The sequence below is a fragment of the Artemia franciscana genome, chromosome 15, assembly GCF_032884065.1.
Source record: "Artemia franciscana chromosome 15, ASM3288406v1, whole genome shotgun sequence".
NCBI lineage: Eukaryota > Metazoa > Arthropoda > Branchiopoda > Anostraca > Artemiidae > Artemia > Artemia franciscana.
In genome coordinates this window covers 25,788,521-25,814,508 of record NC_088877.1, presented here as the reverse complement: position 1 = coordinate 25,814,508, position 25,988 = coordinate 25,788,521, and the positions used below count along the sequence as shown (strand labels likewise).

The 25,988-nt window shown below is 36.2% G+C and overlaps 2 protein-coding genes across 5 annotated transcripts in view; one reads left to right on the top strand and one right to left on the bottom strand.

Moving 5' to 3' along the window:
- The window catches only part of LOC136036253 (CD209 antigen-like protein E), a 51,618-nt gene extending 32,400 nt beyond the window's left edge, over nucleotides 1-19,218 (bottom strand). For both annotated transcript variants that reach the window (XM_065718373.1, XM_065718374.1), the window contains exon 1: nucleotides 19,051-19,218. In XM_065718373.1, the coding sequence (XP_065574445.1) occupies nucleotides 19,051-19,096 (46 nt within the window). In that variant the 5' untranslated portion in view covers nucleotides 19,097-19,218. The remainder of the gene's footprint in view (nucleotides 1-19,050) is intronic.
- The window catches only part of LOC136036251 (inactive dipeptidyl peptidase 10-like), a 209,248-nt gene that overhangs the window by 39,917 nt on the left and 143,343 nt on the right, over nucleotides 1-25,988 (top strand). For 2 of the 3 annotated variants that reach the window (XM_065718370.1, XM_065718368.1), the window contains exons 3-4: nucleotides 19,134-19,347; nucleotides 20,212-20,306. In XM_065718370.1, coding sequence (XP_065574442.1) covers nucleotides 19,134-19,347; nucleotides 20,212-20,306 — 309 coding nt within the window. Of the gene's footprint in view, nucleotides 1-12,197; nucleotides 12,330-19,133; nucleotides 19,348-20,211; nucleotides 20,307-25,988 lie in introns of those variants that run through there. The other variant, XM_065718371.1, reaches the window with a different exon arrangement.

The following is a 25,988-nucleotide window of genomic DNA, read 5'->3' as shown; positions in this document are numbered from 1 at the left end:
GGAGAGATCAGGATGAAACTTGGTGGGAAGCAAAAGTCCTATATACGTAATTGACATAACAGGATTGAATCGGCTCTCTTCAAAGGAATTGGGGGGGGGGATGTTAATTCGGAAAAATTAGAAAAATTGAGGTATTTTTAACTTAAGAACGCGTGACCGTTCGTGAGGTATTTTTAAATTTGATATTTAGAAGGAACTCATGTCTCAGAGCTCTTATTTTAAATCCTGACCAGATCTGGGGACATTGGGGGAAGTTGGAGGGGGAAACTGCAAATCTTAGAAAACGCTTAGAGTAGAGAGATCGAGATGAAACTTGGTGGGTAGAATAAGCAAATGTCAAAGTTACGGGATTGATGTAACTGGACTGGGTCTATTCGCTTTCGGGGAGTTAGGAGGGAAGGTCCAGTGCCTTGGCGAGTTCGGTGCTTCTGGACGTGCTAAGACGATGAAAAGTGGTTGGCGTGTCAGGAACCTGCACAAAGTGACTTGGTAAATTCGTTTTACCCGATTCGACCATCTGGGGGGGGCTGAAGGGAGATGAAAAACTAGAAAAAATGAAGTATTTTTAACTTACGAGTGGGTGATCAGATCTTAATGAATTCTGATATTTAGAAGGACCTCGTGTCTCAGAGCTCTTATTTTAAATCCCGACAGGCATTAAGCCTCTGATTTTCCTTTTAAATTATTCTTTTGATTCTAGGAATTTTGCTAGAGCTCATGTAATATGAGCTCTTGGCTTTTGGATCTTCTTTTTCTCAAGATTTGGTCAAATACTCCCAAAAGAGGGCAAGGCACAGGATGTGTGGAAAGGCAAATAAACTAAAAAAGAAATCCAAGAATGTGTTGGTCGAATAACAAATTCACGGAAACCATGGATGCTTAGGCAGTGTCAACTCTTAGAGAAATATGGTTTATCAGAAGCTGCTGGGCGTGAGAGAGAGTTAAGCCAATTAGGAGGCCAAGATGTACGAAAATTTCCACTGACTGAACCGTAGAGGGATCAAGAATAACCGATGGGACGGGGCTGCTTTCACGCCAGTTGAAAATGAGGCTTACACTTCGCAGCATTAAGTTTAATCACAAGGTTTAGGTAATCATCTTGCAAATTTGTAAGAATTTCAGAAGGTCAGACAGTGGATCAGCTGATACTAAGGATATCATCAGCATATAAGACAAGAGAAGCATTAATACCATCGATACTCGCGAAACCTCTTAAAGCTCATCTATTTTGCTCAAACTTTCATCTAGGATGCTTAAATCATCAGTATAATTTAAGTCCAGGATATTTTTTCCTCCATTTTCCTTCATTCCGTGAGCTCCCTTTACCTTTCCGGTGCTCCTTAAAACAAAGTTCATCAAAATGATCCATATAAAGGTGGATAGAACACAACTCTGCTCTACTACTGATTTAATACGAAACCAGCTGCTAAACTCATTTCATACCTTAATCACAGCAGTGTTATTCTCGTACATAGCACTAATCACTTTAATGTGTTTGTCTGGTATGCCATACAAGGATAAGATCTTCGCTAAAGCTCTCCAATCAATAGAATCGAACGCTTGCTCATACTCTATAAAACTAAGGAGCAAAAATAAAGTTCCATATATATTGAAAAATTGCCTGTCATATTCTTATTCTGGTAAACCGTCAACGAAAAGTATGTATCGGATTTTAAATATTCTTCCAGTGGATCTTTTTTCTTCTTTCAATTTTGTTCTTTATCTGATAAAACATGTTCAACTCCTTTTTGCTGATTATTTTTATTTGCATAATACATTTTTTCAGGATGATAATCAGGTTTTACATCCATATTTGACCTATGGCAGTTCTGTAGTTCGTGGGGCTTTACTAAAATCTGAAAGGTTCCGTTTTTCGCCGCAGCATAGCATTATATATAATCAAACAGTATAAGTTTCATCAAATTTAGCCTTTGTCATCAAAAGTTACGAGCCTGAGAAAATTTGCCTTATTTTGGAAAATAGGGGGAAACACCCCCTTAAAGTCATAGAATCTTAAATAACACCATCGCACTCAGCGTATCAGAGAACCCTATAGCAAAAGTTTCAAGCTCCTATCTACAAAAATGTAGAATTTCGTATTTTTTGCCAGAAGACAGCACGGGTGCGTGTTTATTTGTTTTTTTTTTGTTTTCTTTTTTTCCCAGGGGTCATCGTATCGACCAAGTGGTCCTAGAATGTCGCAAGAGGGCTCATTCTATCGGAAATGAAGAGTTATAGTGCCCTTTTTAAGTGACCAAAAAATTGGAGGGCACCCATGCCCCCTCCCACGCTCATTTTTTCCCAAAGTCAACGGATCAAAATATTGAGATAGCCATTTTGTTCTGCATAGTCGAAAACCAAAATAAATATGTCTTTGGGGATGACTTACTCCCCCACAGTCCCTGGGGGAGGGGCTGCAAGTTACGAACTTTGACCAGTGTTTACATACAGTAATGGTTACTGGAAAGCGTACAGACGTTTTCAGTGGGATTTTTTTGGTTTGGGGGTGGGGTTGAGGGGAGGGGGCTATGTGGGAGGATCTTTCATTGGAGGAATATGTCATGGGGGAAGAGAAATTCAATGAAAAGGGCGCGGGATTTTCTATCATTACTATAAAAAAACAATGAAAAAATAAACATGAAGAAGTTTTTTCAATTGAAAGTAAGGAGTAGCATTAAAACTTAAAACGAACAGAGATTATTACGCATATGAGGGGTTCTAAAAATACTTTATCATAAAGAATGAGGTTTTTATCAGAAGATAAATACCTCGCTCTTTATGCTTAAGTATTTTTAGTAGTTTAAACTATTTATTCTATGGCCTTTCTGATTCAGGGGTTATTCTTAAAGAATTGGGACAAAACTTAAGATTTACTGTAAAGAGCGAGGAATTAACGAGGGGACAAACCCCCTCATATACGTAATAAATATATAAGAATATAAAAGTTTGTTACGCAAGTTAATTCTTAAGTTACGTATATTTTTTACTAATAAAAACGTTTGTTAAAAATTAAAAGTTCTAGGTGCCTTTTTAAGTAACCGAAAAATTGGAGGGCAACAGGGCTCCTTCCCCACCCCTTATTTCTCAAAATCGTCTGATCAAAACTAAGAGAAATCCATTTAGCCAAAAAAAGAATTAATATGCAAATTTCATTTTAATAATTCATGTGCAGAGAGCCAAAATCCAACATGCATTAATTCAAAAACGTTCAGAAATTAAATAAAAAAACTATTTTTTTAACTGAAAGTAAGGAGCGACATTAAATCTTAAAACGAACAGAAATTACTCCGTATATGAAATGGATTGTCCCCTCTGCAATCCCTCGCTCTTTACGCTAAAGTTTGACTCTTTGCCACAGTTCTACTTTTTAAAACAATTAAAAACTTTAGCGTAAAGAGTGAGGGATTGCGGAGGGGACAGCCCACTTCATATACGGAGTAATTTCTGTTTGTTTTAAGTTTTATTGTCGCTCCTTACTTTCAGTTAAAAAAAAACTATTTTTTTTATTTAATTGGAACAAAGTTCGAAGCTTTGGAGATTGGAATAAATCTTTGGTTAATAATAAAATTAGAATAAAGAATCATTTAGTTAGTAACATTAATTTAATTTAATTTCTGGGGTAAATGCTCCTCATTTTATTTTATACATTTTTATTTGGTTATTTTGAATTTATTTGGAGTTTTGTTTTTTGCTACCATACGGAGCAATCTCTCTCTCTCTCTCTCTCTCTCTCTCTCTTCTCTCTCTCTCTCTCTCTCTCTCTCTCTCTCTCTCTCTCTCTCTCTCTCTCTCTCTCTCTCTCTCTCTCTCTCTCTCTCTCTCTCTCTCTCTCTCTCTCTCTCTCTCTCTCTCTCTCTCTCTCTCTCTCTCTCTCTTTCTCCTACTAACAATTTCATGGTAAGAATTTATAACTAAAGCATATTATTCAGTTTCGAGTATTGTTTTTATTTTTTTGCTTGCGTACCAAGATTTAGACTTGTATATTACACCTCATCTATTTTTAAGGTTATGAGATGGCGTGCATGTCTAAAAAATCTTAGTTTTAAGCATTTGTTTGAAAAGACCTCTAAGACAGAAGTATATTGAAAGACATGTTTATGCCAATGTTATCAAAATGATAAATCAACAATATCTAAAATCAGCTTGGATGATCGAATTGATATATTGGAACGTGAAGGGGAGCGAGGTTGGCGGTGGGGGACTAAAAAGTTTCTTCACCGATCCACCTAAATTAGTTTTGTATTGCATTCCCCAATGGGATATAGAATTCTAAGTTACATGTACAATCTCCAATCTTCTGCTCCATTCTCATGTTACAATCTTTTGCTGTTATTGATGCTGTTGAATAAATCTATATATTTATTAAATCAAAAAGTTTTTTTCAACCAAAATGTCCCTTCCCCCCCCTCTTTACGCAAAAGTCTTAAAGTTTGTTAAAAATACTTCTCATTCAAATTCAGTGAGCCTTGTATTTGAAGTCTTTGATAAAGAATTGTGAGAAAAGGTGAACTTAAGCGTAAAGAACAAGGGTTAAGGAAGGGGCTGCCCCTTTATTTACGGAATAATGTTTGTTCATTAAGTTTAAATGTTGCACCTGGTTGCATGTGCAGCTATGTGGTCAATCTCATCAGGAGTTTTGAGGGTGGGTGGGGTAAATATACTCACTATGTTCCGTAGTCATGTAGACAGGCTAGTGGTATAAGCATGCTTCTTTGATAGAGTTGCACAGAGGTTCCTTTTGGAATTTTGGAATCTTTGTTGTTATGGGGACCTTAGCTTGATTTTAGACATCTGCAGCGTATGGTCCGAGTCAAAGCTCCTTCAGGTATTTAAACAGTGTCTGTTACTGATGGCTACTATTTTCTGGATATCAGAATGTGGTCAATCAAGCTACTGGTCACTCCTTCGGTTGATCTCTGTGTAACGTTTCGTGGGCGTCTGAGCTTGAAAGTGGTGTTGGTGATATATAGTTCATTCTCTGTGCAGAGGTCATTAAGGCGTTCTCTCGTTGCATTAAGACTCCCATATCCTTGTAGGTCTATGACATCTTTCCAACCGCCATGTCTACTGCCCACCATTGCATTGAAGTCACCCAAGACAATTAATATATCGTTTTTGGAGTTCTGGTCAGTTAAACTGTTTAGAATTGATCGCAGTCCTCTTTATTTCGGGCAAAGTTTGGGTCGTATATCAGGACGACTGCGAGATTTTTGATGGGTCCTTTCAGGTGGATGGTTACAATTCTCTCCGATACAGGAGTGAAGTTGATCAGTGACCTTTTGGCAGCTGGAGATAAATTAAAGCGTACACCCTACGGGTCAACATTGTTCGATTATCATTGTTCGATTATGGAGCCCCAGGGACTACATCCTTGTTAGATCTGCTCCTCCTACTTAAAAAAGGCACTATATTATCTGAGGTACGTTCCCCTATTCACTACCTCGGGGCGGGCTGAGTGGCCTGGGGGAGGCCCCTACTGAGAAGTTGAACCTCAAACTTAAATTGTAAAATTTGAAACCTAGAATTAAAAACTAAAAATTGTAAGTTTGACCATATATATATATATATATATATATATATATATATATATATATATATATATATATATATATATATATATATATATATATATATATATATATATATATATATATATATATATATATATATATATATATATATATATATATATATATCAAATTGTAAGTTTGACCATATATATATATATATATATATATATATATATATATATATATATATATATATATATATATATATATATATATATAAATATATATATATGTATATATATATATATATATATATGAATGAATGAATGAATGTATTTTATAACCCATCAATAACACAAAGGCAATAACACAAAGGCACAAAGGCATTAAAAGAGTAGACCACTCCAAGGGTGGCAAACCTCTTTTGACGACAATTTTACATATAAATTATCCAGCTGTGTGATCAGGTCGAGAATTCCGTAATTTTGTTTCAGTACGGTGTTACGGGACCATGCCGGAACACTCAGAAGAAACTTCACATAACGAAAAAATAGCTCTTTAATCTGCTTCTTATCACATTCATTCAGAATAACTGTGAACGGAGCTAAGTACAAAACATGGGGAAGAATTGTCCATTTTCGCAAGGAGCTGTTTTGTCATATTTGTTTGCGGCAGCACTAAAGAAACATAAGCAGCCCGGATTTTCTTTTCAGTTCGAGCCACCAAGATTCACTGAAGTTGAAGCCAGCTCAGACGGCAATCAAACAGAAGAACTTGGGATTTCCCAGCGTTAAGATTCAAAGCAATCTTTTTAAATTCACTCGAATTCACTCGAAACTCTCCTCTAGACTAGACACTGACCGAATCAAGCTTAGCAAGTCAACTGCATAACATAATACCGACGCGTTAGTCGCTTTTACAACACACGAAATCGGTATGCTATCCTGAGCTGGCAAAGTAGCATTATTATATGATTGTACCAGCTATGTACAATCATAGCTGGTGTGACTGTTGTTTTTTCTGTTGACGAGGTTACACGCAGCTAACTAGTGCAAACAATATGAAAGTTAACTGCCTTCCCCTCTGCACACTAACCACCGTGTGGTTGGTCCCTTCCCCCAATCAGTGGTGCCATTTCGGGGAGGGAGAGGGGGCATGACATTTCTATATTTTGAGAATTACCATTTAATTTATATTCCATAACTATTTTCTATTTTAGCTATGCGCTATATTAAATCAGCGATACTGGCCTTTTTTATTTGCCACCCCTGTGTTTCCTTCTTTTAAAGCTGTTAAAAAGTACCATTATTTCAATTATTGTATCTGCCAAATTCTTTTACAACCTTGTTTCAAAATATCTAAAACACTTTCTCGCCGTTATTTTTTATTACCCAATTCTCGACCAGAAATGTGACCTTTGAGTAGAGTTAAGTCAAAAACCAAACGTAATCTGTCCAGTTGTCCAGTTATTGGTTTTATAATTTCATAATTGAACTATGAATGAAAAATGACACCCAACTTTGTAATTTTTACGGTTAAAACGCGGGAGAAAAAGGAATCAACTTTAGTACAAGGAACTGGCTATAAAAACTTTACAGCCTAAACTTTATAGCCTAAACTTTAAAACTTTATAGGAATAAACTTTAGTACAAGGAACTGGTCAGTACTCAAAGTGTCAGCTTAGTGGAAATAGACCTTCCACGTATGACATATTTTTGGGAACAAGCAGAAAAATAAGGGACCCACGACAACATGTAAGTTTGTCCTCCATCCCTGAAGCACCTGCGGGTTCTAGTAGCAGTAGCAGTCAAGAACTTCTTTCAGGTATCTCTAGGAAGTATTACAACAAAAAAGATCAACCTATTCTTGAGTGACACTCGACTTCCACTTCTAACGGAAGGAAAATCAGTACGTATCAAACAGTTCGTGGTAACGAACTGTAGTAAGGAGCGATCCGGCTCAATAGTAAATGAAACTCTAAAAAACGGATGCTAATTTTGATGCTAAAAGATGCATCAAAAGAATCGGATTTTTATGCATATTTTAAATATATAAGTTTCACCTAATTTTAGTCTTTGTCATCAAAAGTTACGAGCCTGAGAAAATTTGCCTTATTTTGGAAAATAGGGGAAAACACCCCCTAAAAGTCATAGAATCTTAACGAAAATGACACCATCGCATTCAGCGTATCAGAGAACCCTATAAAAAATTTTCAAGCTCCTATCTAAAAAAATGTGGAATTTCGTATTTTTTGCAAGAAGACAGCTCACGGGTGCGTGTTTATTTGTTTTTTTTCTTTTCCCCAGGGGTCATCGTATCAACCAAGTGGTCCTAGAATATCGCAAGAGGGCTTATTCTAACGGAAATGAAAAGTTCTAGTGCCCTTTTTAAATGACCTAAAAAATTGGAGGATACCTAGGCTCGCCCACGCTCATTTTTTTCCCAAAGTCAACGGATCAAAATTTTGAGACAGCCATTTTGTTCCACATAGTCGAAAACCATAAAACTATGTCTTTGGGAATGACTTACTCCCCCACAATCCCTGGGGGACGGGCTGCAAGTTACAAACTTTGACCAGTGTTTACATACAGTAGTGGTTATTGGGAAGTGTACGTACGTTTTCAGGGCGATTTTTTTGGTTTGGGGGTGGGGTTGAGGGGAGGGGGCTATGTGGGAGGATCTTTCCTTGGACAAATATGTCATGGAGGAAGAGAAATTCAATGAAAAGGGCGCAGGATTTTCTAGCATTACTATAAAAAAAAACAATGAAAAAATAAACATGAAAAAGTTTTTCAGTTGAAAGTAAGGAGTAAAATTAAAACTTAAAACGAACAGATATTACGCATATGAGGGGTTCTGAAAATACTTTAGCATAAAGAGCGAGGTATTTAGGAGGAGATAAATATCTCGCTCTTTACGCTAAAGTATTTTTAGTAATTTCAACTATTTATTCTGTGGCCTTTCTGATTCAGGGGTCATTCTTAAAGAATTCGGACAAAACTTAAGATTTAGTGTAAAGAGCGAGGTATTGACGAGGGGATAAACCCCCTCATATACATAATAAAAATGTGAGAATATAAAAGTTTGTTACGTAAGTTAATTCTTAAGTTAGGTATATTTTTTACTAACAAAAACGTTCGTTAAAAATTTAAAGTTCTAGTTGCTTTTTTAAGTAGCCGAAAAATTGGAGGGCAACTAAGCCTTCTTCCCCACCTCTTATTTCTCAAAATCGTCTGATCAAAACTAAGAGAAAGCCATTTAGCCAAAAAAAGAATTAATATGCAAATTTCATTTTAATAATTTATGTGCAGAGAGCCAAAATCAAACATGTATTAATTCAAAAACGTTCAGAAATTAAATAAAAAAACTATTTTTTTACCTGAAAGTAAGGAGCGACATTGAAACTTAAAACGAACAGAAATTACTCCGTATATGAAATGAGTTGTCCCCCTCCGCAATCCCTCGCTCTTTACGCTAAAGTTTGACTCTTTGCCACAATTTTACTATTTAAAACAATTAAAAACTTTAGCATAAAGAGTGAGGAATTACGGAGGGGACAACTCATTTGATATACGGAGTAATTTCTGTTCGTTTTAAGTTTCAATGTCGTTCCTTACTTTCAGTTAAAAAACCTAGTTTTTTTATTTAATTGCATTAAGACTTATGAATGCATTGAATACTGAAAAAATGGGATTTCCTGTTTTGCTTTACTTGACCCCATTTTTCTGTTGAGGATTCAAGGGCTCAAGAAACTACTGGATAAAAGATTTTCATTGAATCAAGATTTTGGAAGTGAAAAGACAGTTCTACTTTATTACAGCGACATGATGGTTCTGAAAGACATAGACATTGCATGTCAACATGGACGGAATTAAAGATAATTATTACTGATGCTTCGAAATCCACAGCAAATGCTTTAATCCAATCCAGATATCAGGAAGAACAAGAAAAAATCATGCTATTTGCTTTCTTGGCCGCTTCGGTTTGAGGGGTAATGACAAATCAGAAACATTTGCAAGCCGAGGTAATTTCTTTGAATTCACAAATTCATGGATTTTTGCCCCTAACGGGGCAAAAATCTAAAGACCAGGTTAAAGTGTCAGTGTCGTCATTATTGTAGTTTCAGTGACAAACGACGCAATCATACTGGAAATTCTCGCACCAAGACATTATTCTAGAAGAAAATCAGGCTAATTAGTTTACTATACTTGTTGACGAGACAAAATACATTCCTGGAAAAGAACTATTAGCGATCATACTCAGATACATATCAAACAGAAAATAAGTGGAGTGTCCAATTGGCTGCTATTACAAGCAAAAATTCGACACCAAAAGCTTATGGAGAATTATGACAAATATAAAATTGGTTTTGACTAACTGCCAAAAAACTCGACTTGAAATATTTATGAGATTCCTGCGTATTAGCTAGTAAAAAGTCCTTGAACTTGAGAAGACTGTCCAGACTTGTTGGTTTAAGTATTCCGCCCTTTTTCCAAGGTGAAGGACAGTTTTGATTGTAATATTGCAGTGCTAGTCACAGTATTTGATAGTCAAAAAGGCGAGGCAGCGTGTAAAGTCAAAGGACCACTGGACAAAATCAGTTCAGTCTCTATTGTCTCAACTTTGCACGTATTTGAAAAGGTAATAGGCATTGTACATTGCTTATCCGAACAACTTAAATCAGAAATTTCGCTGATTTATGTGGTACTTGCACTTATTTCTGGGGATAAAAAGAAACTTCAGAAGCTGAGAAAGGATAACAAATGGAACCACCTAACAAAAACACACCCAAATTCTTGGCTTTACAGAATATCAATGAATTAAAATCTCCTCAATCTGGAACCAGTACTTGAAGCAAAAGAAGTCAAGCCATTTAATTTCGTCTCTAAGCCTTTCTTTCAAACTCATTAAATAAAAAGAAACAAGTTTTTTCAACAGAAAGTAAGGAATAACATTCAAACTTAAAACGAACAGAAATTACTATGTTTATGAAAGAGATTGCCCCCTCCTCAACACCCCGCTCTTTACGCTAAAGTTTTTTAAGTTTAAAAAAAAACTTCTTACTGTTTTAATTAAACGACGCTTGTGTTTCAGGAGTCGTTATTGAAGAATTGGGACAAAATTCAAACTTTAGCGTAAAGAACAAGGTGTTGAGGAGGGGGCAATTCCCTTCATAACCGTGATACTCTATGTTCGTTTTAAGTTCTAATGTTGATCCTTACTTTCAAATGAGAAAAAATTGTTTTTCAAGTTTAATTTCTGATCGTTTTTTAAATAATGCCTGGAAATCTGGCCCCATCTAAACGAAGAAATGTCCATCTCTACGGAAATATTCTCTAAACAATTCAATCCCGGTGAAAATTCAGCCCTGACAATTACCCTAAACAACTCCACGTGTAAAATTAAGACGGGAAATAAAAAGCAAGACAAAGAATTTTGTTTAGGATTTCTGGTAAATTCCCCCAGTGTATAATTTCCCCTGACAAGTTTACCCCCTGGAAGCTTCCCTCCCTATGGAAAATTCCCCCGTGGAAACACCCCTAGCAGAAAACTCGTTCAACCCCCCCCCCCCATACAAAAATGTATACATACTTCCCAATAACAAATACTATGTATGTACAATGGGATAATTTTATAACTTAAAGATCTTTCCCCTAGGGCTGGGGGGGTTATGTTAGATCCAAAGGCATAGTTATCGGACCATTCAATTATGACGAACTAAATGGCTATCTAAAGAACTTCGATTAAACGATTTTGGGAAAAGGGGCAGGGGAAGGTACCTAGCTGCCCTCCAATCTTTTTGGTCACTTAAAAAGGACACTACAACTTTTAATATCCGTTCTAATGAGCCCTCCCATGAAGTTCTATGACCAATCGGTCAATCATTTCAAAGGATTTTGTTAGGATTAAGTAATATTGAATCAAATGGAAGATAAACTTCCGAAGTTTTTTTTTTAATACAAATTTGTGACTAAATAACTTTAACCTTTTGATTTCTAATAGGATATTATATTATTCATTCACTATCTAAATTCTCTTTCCTTTCATTTTCATAGATTTTCATTCAATTCTCGGGAATTCTTCGAATTTTAAGTTTTTGATGATCTGGGTGTAACTAGAACAATCATTAAATGCTGAAGTTTCAAAAAGTTCACCTTGTTTTGCAAACATTTGTTCATTATTTACATATAATGTTCTATAAATTATCTTTGAACAATATTTGCATCCTCTCTAGTGTCTTATTCGAGATAACCTTAATGTTTGGCATAAACTTGATGGTGCTCCATTTTGCTAGAGCATAGCGCCGAGAACAAATATACCTTTTTTATGACTTTTTTGGTTTATTTTGTAATTCAATAATGCTTAATTTTTTTTTCTTTCTGTCAAAATTACGGAACTATGAGGCTGAATTTTCCAAACTTCCCACCAAATACAATTTTTTTTTAATGTCGGGAAGGGATGGAGACTAAAATTTCCTGTAAATCCTCGAACTGTCTGAAGACCTAGTTCACTGTGATATGTACTAAAATGGTTATTATCATTCAGCAGAATTTAATTGCTAATGCTCTTTCTTTGCATAATCCTCTTTTAAAAACGGAACTTCAATTCCCCATTCCACCTTATTTATTCATTCACATAAATAAATAAACACCTTGATACAGGATTCTGCGCTTTCTTAAACAAACTGTCTCCAATATATGGAGCTTGTTCAATGCAACTCTTAGAAAAGAAGTAGTTATGTAGAAAAAGGAAATGGATGAGGTCTAGTAGACTATGCCCGCAAAAGGAAACATGCAGACAGGACTTTCAGAGAGCCAGGTACTTATTTTTTTTATTGGGCCAATATTTTCTTTAAATTAATAAGGCTCGGGAAAAGTTTTTTTTTCTAGACAATAGGGAATTTGAAATATGTTTAAAAGCCAGTAAGAAGCAAAAAAAAAAGAGAGAAAGAACTTCAAATGAAGGAATTGTCGTATGGTAACTAATACATAAAAATAGGCTCAACTAGCCTATGGAGCTATTAGAGTGACAAAAATACTCTAATTGTCTGGACGTCTTGATAGTGACGCGGTTGTTTTCGAGTGTTTAAACCACCGTGTTTCAAAGCTGCTGCAGCTTTGCACCTTACTCATTTTTTCAAAAGTAATAAATAAAATTTTATGCTTGTTTGTTTGGATTTTATGTCATCTAAAGTGAGAAAAAAGATAGGGGAATTATTTTAAAATGTGTTAAGAGATTCCTTTATAATGGACGAAAGTAAAAAAATACTAGTGATTAGTAACTTCAACAGTATCCACAATCCAATTTTGTTCTACGTCGGCTTTACGTAATGACATAGATTGTGTATCCATTGCAGAAAATAGGCATTATGTCCTACAAAAACACTCCTCAAGACGAACCATAGAATTGTTTAACGGCGAGGCAATATACATTTTCTTGAGCTGAACCTCAAAGTGATAGAAAGAGGCTTTTCTTTTACAGTTTTGTTCAAACGCGAATATTGTGCTCAAATACATTTTATTAGATAAGATAAAATTTATTTTAAAAAATAGCTACCAAAAGCCGGACTGAGCCGAATTCGTATAAAAATTTGCATGCAAGTATTATATTTTGTTATTACGGAATTGCTAACTATATTGTAATTTGTAAGTGTCAATCCTAATCTTTTATTTAATAAAACACAGGGAAAGCTTTTTTTTCCAGACAATAGGGATGTGAAAGGTGTCTAAAAAGCCAGTAAGAAGCGAAAAAAAACACAGGGAGAAAAAACTTCGAATGAAGGAATTGTCATATGGTAACTAATACATAAAATTAGGCTTGACTTGCCTATTGAGCTATTAGAGTGACAAAAACACTCTAATTGCCTGGATGTCTTGATAGTAACGCAGTTGTCTTCGGGTTTTCAAATCACAGTGTTCCAACGTTACTGATAGTTGGATATTTTTTGGTGTACCTTGCTCATTTTTTTCAAAAATAACAAGTAAAATTTTATGCTTGTATGTTTAGATGTGATATGTCATATAAAGTGAGAAAAAGAAAAGAGTATTATTTTAAATTGTGTTTTAAATATATAAAAATTCCTTTATAATGGACAACTATAAAATAATACTAATTGATTAGTAACCTCAACAGTACCCACAATCCAATTCTGCTCTACGTCGGCTTTACGTAATGACGTAAATTGTGTGTATTCATAGCAGAAAATAGGCATTGATCTGTGACGGCAAAGATACGAAAGGAACCTAAGGATTTTTGCACCAGGAAAGCGAGAAAGGATCCATGTATTAATAGAGACAGGGAGTGGGCATATCTTCATTACTTCTGCTTATTCGAAGGTACCCTCCTCCACTGAAAAGAATAGAAGACTTTGGCTTAAATGCATTGTTTCTATGTTTGGCAGCACTTAGCTGAGAAAATGTCATGTTTTTTTTTGGATTGTTCACATTCTTGCAGATTTTTTGCATTTTATTTTCTTCTGTGTAGAGCATTTTTTTTGTCTTCCTTATAAAGGATCGAAATTAAGTGAGGAAGTAGATTTTCCTGGGAACTTATTTACCACTGCTATTTTCTAGGCTTCATCAAAGTCATTTGTAAATGAACCAAGTTACAAGCTATTGCTCTGTCAGAAAACTAATTCAGAACTTAATGGGGAGAAAGTTGAATCTTAATTTGTGCACTGTGGGACTAAAAGTTTCAATTTGGGCCCCAAAAAATATTTCTTCTAAAAGTATAGTCTACATGAGAATTTATATTCTCGCCGGATTTTATTTCTCGTCAGATTTTATGTAAGAAATTTATTTCTCACATGCTTTGTAACTCAACATCTTTAGAGAATGAACTTTTTTTAGTTTCCTTTACAAACTTCAAGTTATTCTCTTGTTATTAAATAAACTTTCTTTGTCTGTCTTTGTGTGTTTGGATGCCTGACTCTGTGTGTTTGTATTTGTTTCTCTCTCTCTCTCTTTCTTTCTCTCTCTTTTTCTCTCTCTCTCTTTCTCTCTCTTTCTCTCTCTCTCTGTACTTGTATGTCTGATCGGATGTTTGCTTGTCCCCAAGTCTGTCTTTATGTTTTGTGTCTTTGACTCTGTGTGTTCGTCGCCGTTTGCTTGTCTCTCTCTCTCTCTGTACCTGTGTGTCTGACTGCCGGGTTGCAGGTCTTCCTCTCTCTCTCTGTTTGGGAGAGAGGAAGCCCACATCAGAGATATTCAAGAGAGGAGGATCTCTCTGTGTGTTTACATGTCTGAATCTGTGTCTTTCTATGTGTTTTTCTCTCTCTGCCTCTCTCTCTGTTCCTGTGTGTCTGCGAACGGTTGTTTGTCCCCATGTCTGTTTTGTATGTCTGTTGGTTTAAATCTTTGTGTTTGTATGTTTTTTTTTGTCTTTCTCTCTGTGCCTATGTGTCTGAGCGGGTGTTTACACGTTTCTCTGTCTGTCTTTGTATGTTCGTATGTCTGACTCTGTGTGTTTGCAAGTGTTCTCTCTCTCTCTCTCTCTCTCTCTCTCTCTCTCTCTCTCTCTCTCTCTCTCTCTCTCTCTCTCTTTGCTTGTGTGTCTGAGCGGATGCTTGTTTGTCCCCTTGTTTGTCTTTGTGCTTTTGTTCGTGTTACTCTGTGTCTTTGTTGGTATTTTTGTCTCTCCATCTGTTTCTATGTGTTTGAGTGATTGTTTGGTTGTCTCTGTGTTTCTCTTTATGCGTTTTTGTGCCAGAGCAGATGTTTGCTTGTTTCTGTGCCTGTATTTGTATGCTTGTGTGTCTGAATCTGTGTATTTTTAGATTATTTTCTCTCTCTCTCTCTCTCTGCCTATGTGTCTGAGTGGGTGTTTGCTTGTCTGTTCGTATTTTGGAAAAAAGAATCAAGCTCATCTTTCTCAGACTTTGGTAAAAGACCTGTTAACCTACCTCAGATGCTAATATACCCCTATGAGCCCACTAGTAGTATCTATGTCTCAGAAAATTCCTTTTCTTATTCCCCCGACTTTTTAATGAAAATTCTAAGCGTTTGATTAGCTGGCGTACCATAAAATAAAGGAAACATATCAAGGTAATTCATAAAATATTGTTATTGAAATAAAAACATTTAGAATATCACCATAGAAATAAAAAATAAATGCTTTGAATCCATTCCATAAAATAATTCAGTATGTTTTCTTTTAACAAGGCACTTATTCCATTTTGGGGTCAGACACGAGATTTGGCGTGGTTTCAGCTACAATTGCATCACACATTTCATCTTTTGTACTCTTGGTTCATTGACTATATATTTTAGTATACGATCAATGCTAGTAATAATGTCCACATGCGCTGTATTTTTCAACCATTCTTATTTATAATTCGTTGTTATAATTTCCGCCAATACCCTTTTTATTCTATTTCACTATCTGTTACCACTATGTTTTTACATAGTTTGCAGTTATTTACCAGTGACAAGATACGCGTTTTGAAATTAGTGTAGCAGTAGGCCTTTCTTTTACCCTTTGCTTTCATTATTTTAATATTAATACCAGAAAGATGAAGATAGAATCTATCAACAGATAACTTCAATATAAGAGCTTGCATTATCTTTGAGCACTGACTTCTCTGGAAATATTACTCTCGCATAAAAATCACAAAATTTTAACTTTTTGGGTAATCCAAAGAAATCTAATCTCTTACTGCCATGACAACACACGCATACATTTCCAAGCATTTGTTTCATAGTTCGAAAGTTTATCTTTGTACGCATTCAACCCAACGATAACTTTGTCATGTGCACATACTTTCTTTGAATATTTAATCTTCCCTTTTTTTGAAATATGATGCAAATGATTATCATTCCAATGGACAAAAACTAATGATCGAAAACCAATAATAAACTAGATAGTGTTGATGACCAGCCATAGATTACCACAGAGGCAGCCCCATACAAAAATCCAAAAAACCATGTTCACCAAAAAAATTTATATGTCCCGAAAATTCTAAGGCCCAAAAAATTTTTAGTCCAGAACACTCTAAGCCCAAGAAAGTTTTCATTCCAAAAAAGGGGGGTGGAAAAAAGTTGGGGGAGGGGTTGTTTGGATCCCTTGGAGGTGAGATGTGGATGACCATAAGTTCCTTTTAAAAAATGGAACATAAGTTTACTGATTTACTACACCCATGCGTGCAATAAGATCCGTTTCATAAATCCCAAATAAAATTTATTCATATAATTAAACCGTCAAAACACATATTTTAACCTTTTTGTTAATCATGTCCAGATACTTATATGAAAAAGAGATGCCGGCTGGATTATGCTAATGAATTATCTCTTGTAGTCTTGTCATGTGAACTGGTCATTGATCAATTGTATCGTCGTTCCTATTACATAGATTGTAACCGGTTATGCAAATTATATGCTCCTTGGACCCATCTATAGACCACTACTCGTGGGAGGGAGCCTAGTTTCCCTCCATTTCTTTGGTCACTTAAAAAGGGCCATAGAACTTTTAATTTCCGATTAAATTAGACTCCTCCCGATATTATGGGACTTCTGGGTCGATACGATCACCCCTGGGGAAAAAATTTGCATCAGCGATCTTTCTTCTAGCAAAAAATACAAAATTCAAAATTTTTGCAGATATGAGCTTCAAACCACTACAGTAGGGTTCCCTGTTACGTCGAATCTGATAGTGTAATTTTCAGTAAGATTCTGTGGCTTAATGACGTATTTCCTTCTTTTTTCGAAAATAAGGCAAATTTTCTAAAGCTCTTATCCTTTGAAGGGTAAAACTAAACTGAACAAAACTAATATGTTTGAAATTAGTATAAAAATCTGATTTTGATATATCTATTGGTATCAGAATTCCGTTTTTTAGAGTTCTGGTTAATGTTGAGCCAGGTTGCTCTTTACGTAGAGTTGGTTACCACGAACTGTATGGGCGATGGACCTATAGACCCATGGACCCTTTTTGTCATCAATGGGTGCGATACCGTAGTTGCCTTCGCTGACGACAGAACTCTTAGCACTGCTGTCACAGCAAGTCAGTGAGATCTGAGTCAAATTGACGTTTTTGTTTTTGGGAACGATTCAATGGATCCAAACTAATTGTATAGCCTTAAATGGTGCTAAGTTAACCTTTCTGATTCTTTCATGAGTCCTTCAGCCTTGTCTTCAACTATTAGAAATTCATGTTTCAAGGGTTTCTATGAATAGACATAGTAATCGGTAATATAATAAGTACCAATAGACAGAGTGGATCCTGGTTATTTTCTTAATGAGAGTCTTTTCTTCGGGTCTCTTCTTCGGGCATCATGTTATTGTAATAAAAGTGAAGCTATCAATAAATCTCGGAATTCTTAGAAATCTCATAATAGCTTTTTCTTGTGTAAATTCTAAAAATTTTATTCGATTGTTCAATTCAGCGGTACACCTCTTATCGCCATTAAATTTTGATTGTTGCAATTTTCATCCAATGTGAATGTTAAGTTTTTCCTCCCTTCTCTATATCGTTACCGTTCTCTAAGGTGTATGAGAAAGTGAGGGATCTTCTCCTTCAATAGTTCTGTAAACAAGCTGTTACTTTATTGGAAGTCAATTTGTATTCTTTCGTGTGTGCCTTTTGTTTTTCTTCAGTTACTTGATGTTCCTCTGACCCTCAGAACTAGTCCATTTCTTGTCACTGATCATTTTGCATACCATTTCCGTAATTCTGGTAACATCCGAATACCACTCAATCAGTTGAATCAAACTTCGATTCCCATACTCCCTTTCGGGCTGCCTAGAGTACCCTGCCTGTTTCAGCTGAAAGTGAGTCGGTGCTTTCAGAAAAAAATGTTCAAGGTGTTTTATTTCCTATATTTCTTTTTTCATTTAATTTTTGGATACCCCAAGCGGTTGATGAGCCTGAGCCAAGTTGGAATTGCATGTGTTTTTTAACATGGTACTTATGTTTTCAGTGGGCGTAGAGGATAGCTACTTTTCATTTCACTTTTTAAGTTTTTGGCAATTTCCTCCATTTTTCACCATTGGGGCATGTAATGGCTCCTAGGAGCGTGTGATGTGTTGAAGGTTTGGGAAGGGTTGTCATGGGGGCGAATCTACACTTCTATTCATTTGTGCTTTACTCCCTTTAAGACTCCAATCTTAACAAGGCGCGATTTCCCTTCTTATACTAAGTGTATACGTGAAGCATGACCGTTCATGACCTTTAGTATTCACTGCCCCCCCCTAAAGACACATTTTTGAGAGCTTTCATTTATTCTCAGTGACATAACTGCCTTAAGATTCCAATTCAAAATCTATGGGAGGCTATAGGGTTGCCAAGAAGTCAAGAGTGGTAATGGCCCTAGTCACTAGATTGTCCTCCAGCTACTACAGCACCCATGTTTTGATCAAATTAGCTCTAAAATTTCTAGATTACACTTTATAGAACAAATGTTGGAGGAAAACTTAAGACCAGTCGCTCTCTACTAACTCATTTCGACTATATTGAGTATGATAGCCATAAACGAATTGATAACACATAAAGAAACCTCAATAAAGATTTCTGGAAAATACACACACTAAAAGACTGAATAAAAGACCTTTAATGCACGGAAAGCGGTAACAATAACTTACAAGCTCCCTCATTTTTTCAACTGTTATTTATCTATCTTCAACATTTTAGGAATTAGTTAACTCTTCTCCCAGCGAGCGGAATTGGCGAGGCATATTTATTGCTTTATTGGTGATTGTCTCCGTATGTTCACTGATTGTAACTGCTGTTGTCCTTATGACACCACCTGACGACGGTCCCCGAGTAAGAGGAAGGCGGCTCAGTATGGAAGATGTGATGACAGATCATTTACAAGCAAAGCCATTGAACCTAACCTGGATATCTGGTAAAATCTTGCGTTTCATAACTTTTGGCAGAGACATGAAAATTTTTGCCAAAACCTAGAGGAGACAAAAAAAGACTGTTAGGATATCCGTAAATTAGTGAATATCGTTTTTTACTTCAACACCTAACACTTTCAGGCGTTTGTTTTGAATTTTTAAAATTACACATTAACGGTTTTTAGTTATATATTGTCAAGCAATTGATAGCACAAAAAAAGAAAAACAAATCTGCTTGACATTTTTGAGGTATTTTTTCGTTACAGGATAAGATTTAATTTAGGGTATTGTACAGCCTGGATTTGACGTTTTTTGAATTTTGAAGGTAGCGTTATTGCTTCTAAGTCTACAACTCTGTTGAGTATTTTCACGTTCAAGAATTTTCAAAACTGAATAGAAAAAAGCGTAAGTGTACAGGAATTTATTTCTATTTATGGACTATAGATTGAGGAGAGGGAAGAGGGCTTGATTTTTAAGACCCACCAAAGCAAGCAAATTTCAAAAAAATAATCAAACATATATTGAAAATAGTAACAGTGCTGGGATTTCCATTGAGCCAGCCCTAAGGACGGTATATTTATTTACCTGAAGAAACAAAAGCTGTAAAATTATAACTAAATAGAACGCTGTATCCTCTACTTATGAGATGGAGGTACAATATAGAGTATAACTGTAACTAGTTATTGTATGCAACGTCGTTCAGGTCCTGGCCCTTACTAATAAGTTGTTTTCTAGTGTTACCAATACACGACCACGCACAAGTAGCTCCTCTTCAATGCCCTTTTATGCTACTGTTCACCTTCAATTCTTTCAATCTTTCATGAGAATCTTTCAATCTGTCATGAGACAAATATTTAAAAATTTTCTAGATTTTGAGATCGCATACATTGGAGAACATGGTAGCATTGAGGCAATGGATGTTCGAACGCTTCAAACTAAAGCGTTAATGTCAAACGCAACATCGGTGAGTTTTTTTGTCTTTTTTTTAAGAATTGAAGAAGCTAAACCCTCATTATATATTCATATATGTACTTATGTAGATCTGTTACGAAAATTAAAGTTTAATATTGGTAGCGGTTTTTATGTTTTTTTAGTTTATTTTGGTTTTTTAATCTTTGGTTCTTTTACGCTGAAGACGCCTCGTTTTTATACAGGCGAATTATCTTCGTCGTTTTGGTTTTTATCTTTTCTCTAATGGCCGTAGTCTCGTTTTGCTTGTTTTTCATTGAGTTTTGTCTCTTGGTTCTTTGACCGTTAAAATATATTTCCATAGAAAAAAAAAATATTTTAGTTTTCAGTTCAGAATCGTTAAGGCTATTATGTAGAATGCGAAAATAGTTATGGCGTCGGAGCAATAATTTAATTTTTTTTTAATTCAAACTAGAAAAATGCCTGCAAATTTTAAAAATATTTCTTTCGTTAGGTTTTAATCTACTCAATGCGTGATTTTATGAGTAGAACATTTATACATCGTAGATATTTATATAATGTCAGTAGGAAGACAAAAAAAAACAAACACAAATTTGCAGTTCTTACAAATGTTGATCCTTTGGAACCGCCACCTGAACTATCAAACGTGATAAGATACAACCCTTGCCCCAGGGTTCTGGGGGATTGTGTCAGCCCCAAAAGTGTAGTTATATGATATTCGGCCTATTTTGAATAAAATGGCTATCTAAAAATTTTAATCGGCTGGGATGACTCTTAGTTTTTAGAGTAAACAATTTGACTCTAAAAAAGGGAACTTGAAATTTCAATTTCTAATCAGTTGAACCCCCTACAAAGCTTACACGACCCTCTCTTCGATAAAAATCTTATAAGTCCTGGGGTACAGCTTACATTCATTCCCAGCGGTCTCTGGGAGGTTGTGTTGACCCCGAAGCTTTTGTTATCTGATCTATAGGCTATTTTGAACAAACTGGCTATCTCAAAATTTTGGTCGCATGTATTTGGGGAAAGACAGAGCGAGGAAAGGGGGGGGGGCTGGCTGCCTTCTGATTAGTTTCAACTCTTAAAAGGGGTAAAGGAAGTTGGATTTCCAATCGAATGAGCCTCATCCAAAATTTATACGACCATGCTTTCCATAAAAGCTTTACACGTTAACAATAGGTAATTATCATAATTTGTAGTCCTTTCTCCGGGTACTAGAGAGGGGGGGGGATCAAACTCTGGATCCACAGTCATTTGACTTTTGGACTATTTTGAACAAAATGGCTATCTAAAAATTTCAATCTGATACATTTGGGGAAAAGAAGCCGGGGGGAGGGGGAACTAAAACTTCCAATTTTTAATCAAACTTACAACCCTTGTTTCGGGCTTTGGGGATTGTGTCAATCCCAAAGGCATTGTTGTATGATATTTGGAGTATTTTAAACAAAATGAAAAAACTCTCAAATGTTAGATCGGGTATAGTTTGGAAAGATTGCGGAAGGGGGTTATTTGCCCTCCAATCACTATTGACTAGTAAGAAATACTAAATTTAATCAATTGAGCCTCCTCCAAAGTTAATACGGGAACCTCTGCCTTAAAAACCCTGTGTACCTCCAGGGCATAACTAATAGCTCTAGCCATAGGGTTCTGGAGGGGTTGTATCAACCCCAAAGGTATTGCTATACGATCTTAGGACTAAATAGAACACGATCGCTAGGTCAAATCTCCGATCAAAATTCATTTGAAGAAAAGTTGGCTTGGGGGCCTCTTGCCCTCTGATCACTGTTGGTTCTGAATACAGGAACAAGAACTTCAAACTTCCAATCAAATCTATTTGATGATATTTATCAAAACTATTCCCTAGGGCATAACTTACAATACTTGCTTCCAGGCTCTGGGGGGCTTTCTCAACCCCGGAGATTTTGTTGTAAAATCTTTTATGTTTTGAACAAAATGGCTATTTAAAAAATTCAATCAGATGCATTTGGGGAAAGGAGGGCAGGAGCGTTAGTTGATTTCTGGTTCTTTTTGACTCTTAAAAAGGGAACTAGGATCTTCAATCTCCAATCAAATGAGCCCCCTACCAAGTTTATACGGCTACTCCTTCCATAAAGACCTTTTATGCCTCAGGGTCATAGCCTACAACACTCTCCTCCGGGTTCTGAGGGATAGTAAGCCTTGTAGTTTTTGTTATATGATCTTTGGTCTATTTTGAAAAAAATGACTATCTCGAAAATTCGATGGCATGCATTTGGGAAAGAGAGGTAGTTGCCATCCCATCACATTTGACTCTTACAAACGGAACTTGAACTCTCAATTTCTAATAATTTGAAAGTTTATAACACGAGCCCTTCCATTAAAAACCTTATATGCCCCCTGGGGATAGCTTACAACCCTTTCCCTGGGCTTTTGGGGTTGGGCTGACCCCGAAGTATTTTTTGTCTGAACTTGGGACTATTTTGAAAAAAATTCTATCTGAAAATTTTGATCGGTCATATTTGGTGAAAAGAGGGCACGGATGATGGGGAGTCGGGATAGATACCCTCCAATCACTTTAACTCTTTAAAAGAGAAATAGACTATCTTTTAACAAAATCTATATCTCGAAATTTTCACCAAATTCATTTGGAGAAAAAGGTCCTAGGGACGTTAGTTGCCTTCTGATGACTTATGAATCTTAAAATAGAACTAGAACTTCTGAATTCTAAACAAACAAGCCCTCTCCGAAGTTTATATGATCTCTCCTTCTATTAAAACATTGTATGCCCCCGCGGCATAACTTAACAACACTTGCTTCCAGGCTCTGGGGGCTGTGTCAACCCCGCAGTTTTTGCTGTATGAATTTCGATCTATTTTGAACAAACTGGTTGAAAATACGACCAGATGCACTTGGGGAAAAGAGGGCAGGGAGGGGCACTAGTTACTTTCTGGTTCCTATTGATTGTTAAGAAGGGAACTAGAACTTTCAATTTCCAATCGAACGAGCCCCCTCCAAATTTTGTATGACCACATCTTCCATAAGAAAACCTTATATATCCCAGGGCGTTACTTACAACCCTTTCCCCAAGGTTCTGGGGAGGTTGTATAAACCCTGGACTTTTTGTTGTATGATCTTTGGTCTATTTTTAACATAATAACTATCACAAAAATTCGATCAGATGCATTTGGGGAGAAGAAGATGTAGGAAGGGGCATCTGATAACTTTTGACCCTTAAAAAAAGAGCTAGAAATTTCAGTTTCTTATCATTTGAACCCCTTCGGAAGTATATACGATCACCTCTTCCATAAGAACCTTGTGTGCCCCCAGGGTATAACTTACGATCCTTCCCAGCAAGCTCCGATGAGTTATGTTGACCCCGAAGTGTTTGTTATCTAATCGTTGGACTATTTTGAACAAAATGGCTATCTCAAAATTTTGGTTGCATGCATTTGGAATAAAGAGGTCGTGCGAGGGGAACGGATCCCTTCTGATCGCTTTTGACTCTTATAAAAGTCACTAGAACTTATAATTTGCAATTAAAAGAACCCCCTCCCCCGAAGTTTATACGATCATTCTTTCTATAAAAACCTTACACGTTAACAATGAGTAACTTGCATAACTTACAGCCCTTTCCCGGGGGGCTGGGGATTGTCAAACCTGAAACCGTAATTATTTGACCTTTGGACTTTTTAGAACAAAACAGCTATATCGAAATTTTGGCCTGATGGGGGAAAAGGAGTAAGCAGAAATGCTTAAAAGCTTTCTTATTCATCCTGAAAAGTACTCTCTACTTTGACACCCTATTTTTTCTACCTGAATTAGTAAACTCTGAAACAACTTATATTATATTTCCTAACCCGGGGAATAAGTTGATAGACCACTAAAATTTGGAAAGAAGAGCATACGTCTCGGTGAAATTAGACAGCGCTGTTGTCTGGTCAAAATACTGCAAAACTTTTTTGCTTCTTAGTTTTTAAATATTCTGATCAGTCTGAAATGTCTGAGAAGCAATTTTTACTACATCTGGATACTACTGTGCCCTTTAAAAATTCGATTATCTAGTCACGAGAGAGTTGCAAGTAAATTGACTAGTTTCCTTTCTATCAGCTCTTTTAGAAAGTAGAGGATTTTATTCATGGCTCTATTATGGTCAAATGAACCTACCTATTTAATTACAATTAATCTCACAGAGATAAGGAAAGGACTAGGGATTGAATAAAAAGGAAGTACAAGAACAAATTCTTGGGAGTAAACAAGCACAACTTGTATACTTGGGAAAGAAAAAGAAGAAGACGCTTAAAAAGGAAGACAAAACCTTATTTAAAGAAGTACTTAATAAGACAAAAGATCCCACTTCGTGGGATCTTTTCTGAGTCAGTGCTATAGCGTTGCCTATAGTATAGGCCATAAGACTTCTTTATTTTATTATTTAGTTACTATTTTCTTCCCAGAGGCGCTTTCCCATATGGAAGAGGTGGTCGTATGAGCTTCGGAGGGAGCTCATTTGATTAGGAAATGGAAGTATTCGTGTCTTTTTAAGAGTCAAAAGTGATCGAAAGGCAACTAGCCCACCACCCGATGCCCGCTTTTCCCCAAATACACCTGTTCGAAGTTTTGAGATTGTTATTTTGCTCAAAATAGCTTAAAGATCAGATAACAAAAACTTCGGGTTTGACGCAACCCCTCCCTCTCCAGAGCCCGGGAGTACGTGTTGTAAGTTATACCTCTGGGGCACGGAAGATTTTTATGGAGGGGATCTTATAAACTTCAGAAGGGGATCCTTTAATTGGAAATTTTATATAATTATTTGCAACCCACAAAATACAATGGAAAAACTGTGGAGTAAAAATGTGTACATCTGCTCCACAGTAAAAACTGTGGAGCAGATATTTACAGTACTTAAAATATCCTGAGCGCATTTTCTTCGTATCCTTCTTGCGAAGGAGGATAGCAAAACCAGAAAGATAAAACAGCAGGGGCACAAAAACTAGAATAAAGACGACGAAGTCCTTTTTGGTTATACCGACCACGATTGGGTAAAATTTTTCCGTAACCCACCTGTCTACTTTTCAGCGCGCTAGACGTAGTAGCGGAGCAAGTAGACGAAAGTGACAGTTGAAGAACTCAAGCAAAGAGGCGATGCTGGTGGAGGACTCCCAAAAAATAAAAACTCACATTTGACAGCATTAAATGAAAGGCTTACTGCAGACTGTGCGGCTGAAAGCAGGTCAAATTTGACAATTAGAATTTGTTTTGTCCGGCTAAGAAGTAGAACATCATCAGCGTAAGCAATGTGACTAATGCCTAACCTATCATTGTAAAACATTGACGGTTAAAGACGTCGGAGACAAGAAGCTAAACACACACTTAAATATACTCAGAGATAACACGGCACCTTGCCTAACACCTTTTTTAACAGGAATATGCCCCCTATAGTAGCATTCAACTTAACCCTAACTGAAGAATTAGCATACCAATACTTAAGCACGGAAACAACAGAAAGGTTAACGCCAGACGGTGCTAGAGAAAACAAAGCATTTGAATGAGTTACATTGCCGAAAGCACTAGAGACATCAACAGTCAAACAATACAAGGGATTTTTTCTTAGCAACAGCTTGTTTCATTAGCCGACCCACAATATGGTGAGCTTGACCGCAGCCGATACCTTTTCTAAAACCAAGCTGGAAGGACGTAAAATTGCACTTGGAGTTAATGGCCGGTAGCAGTACATATTTAA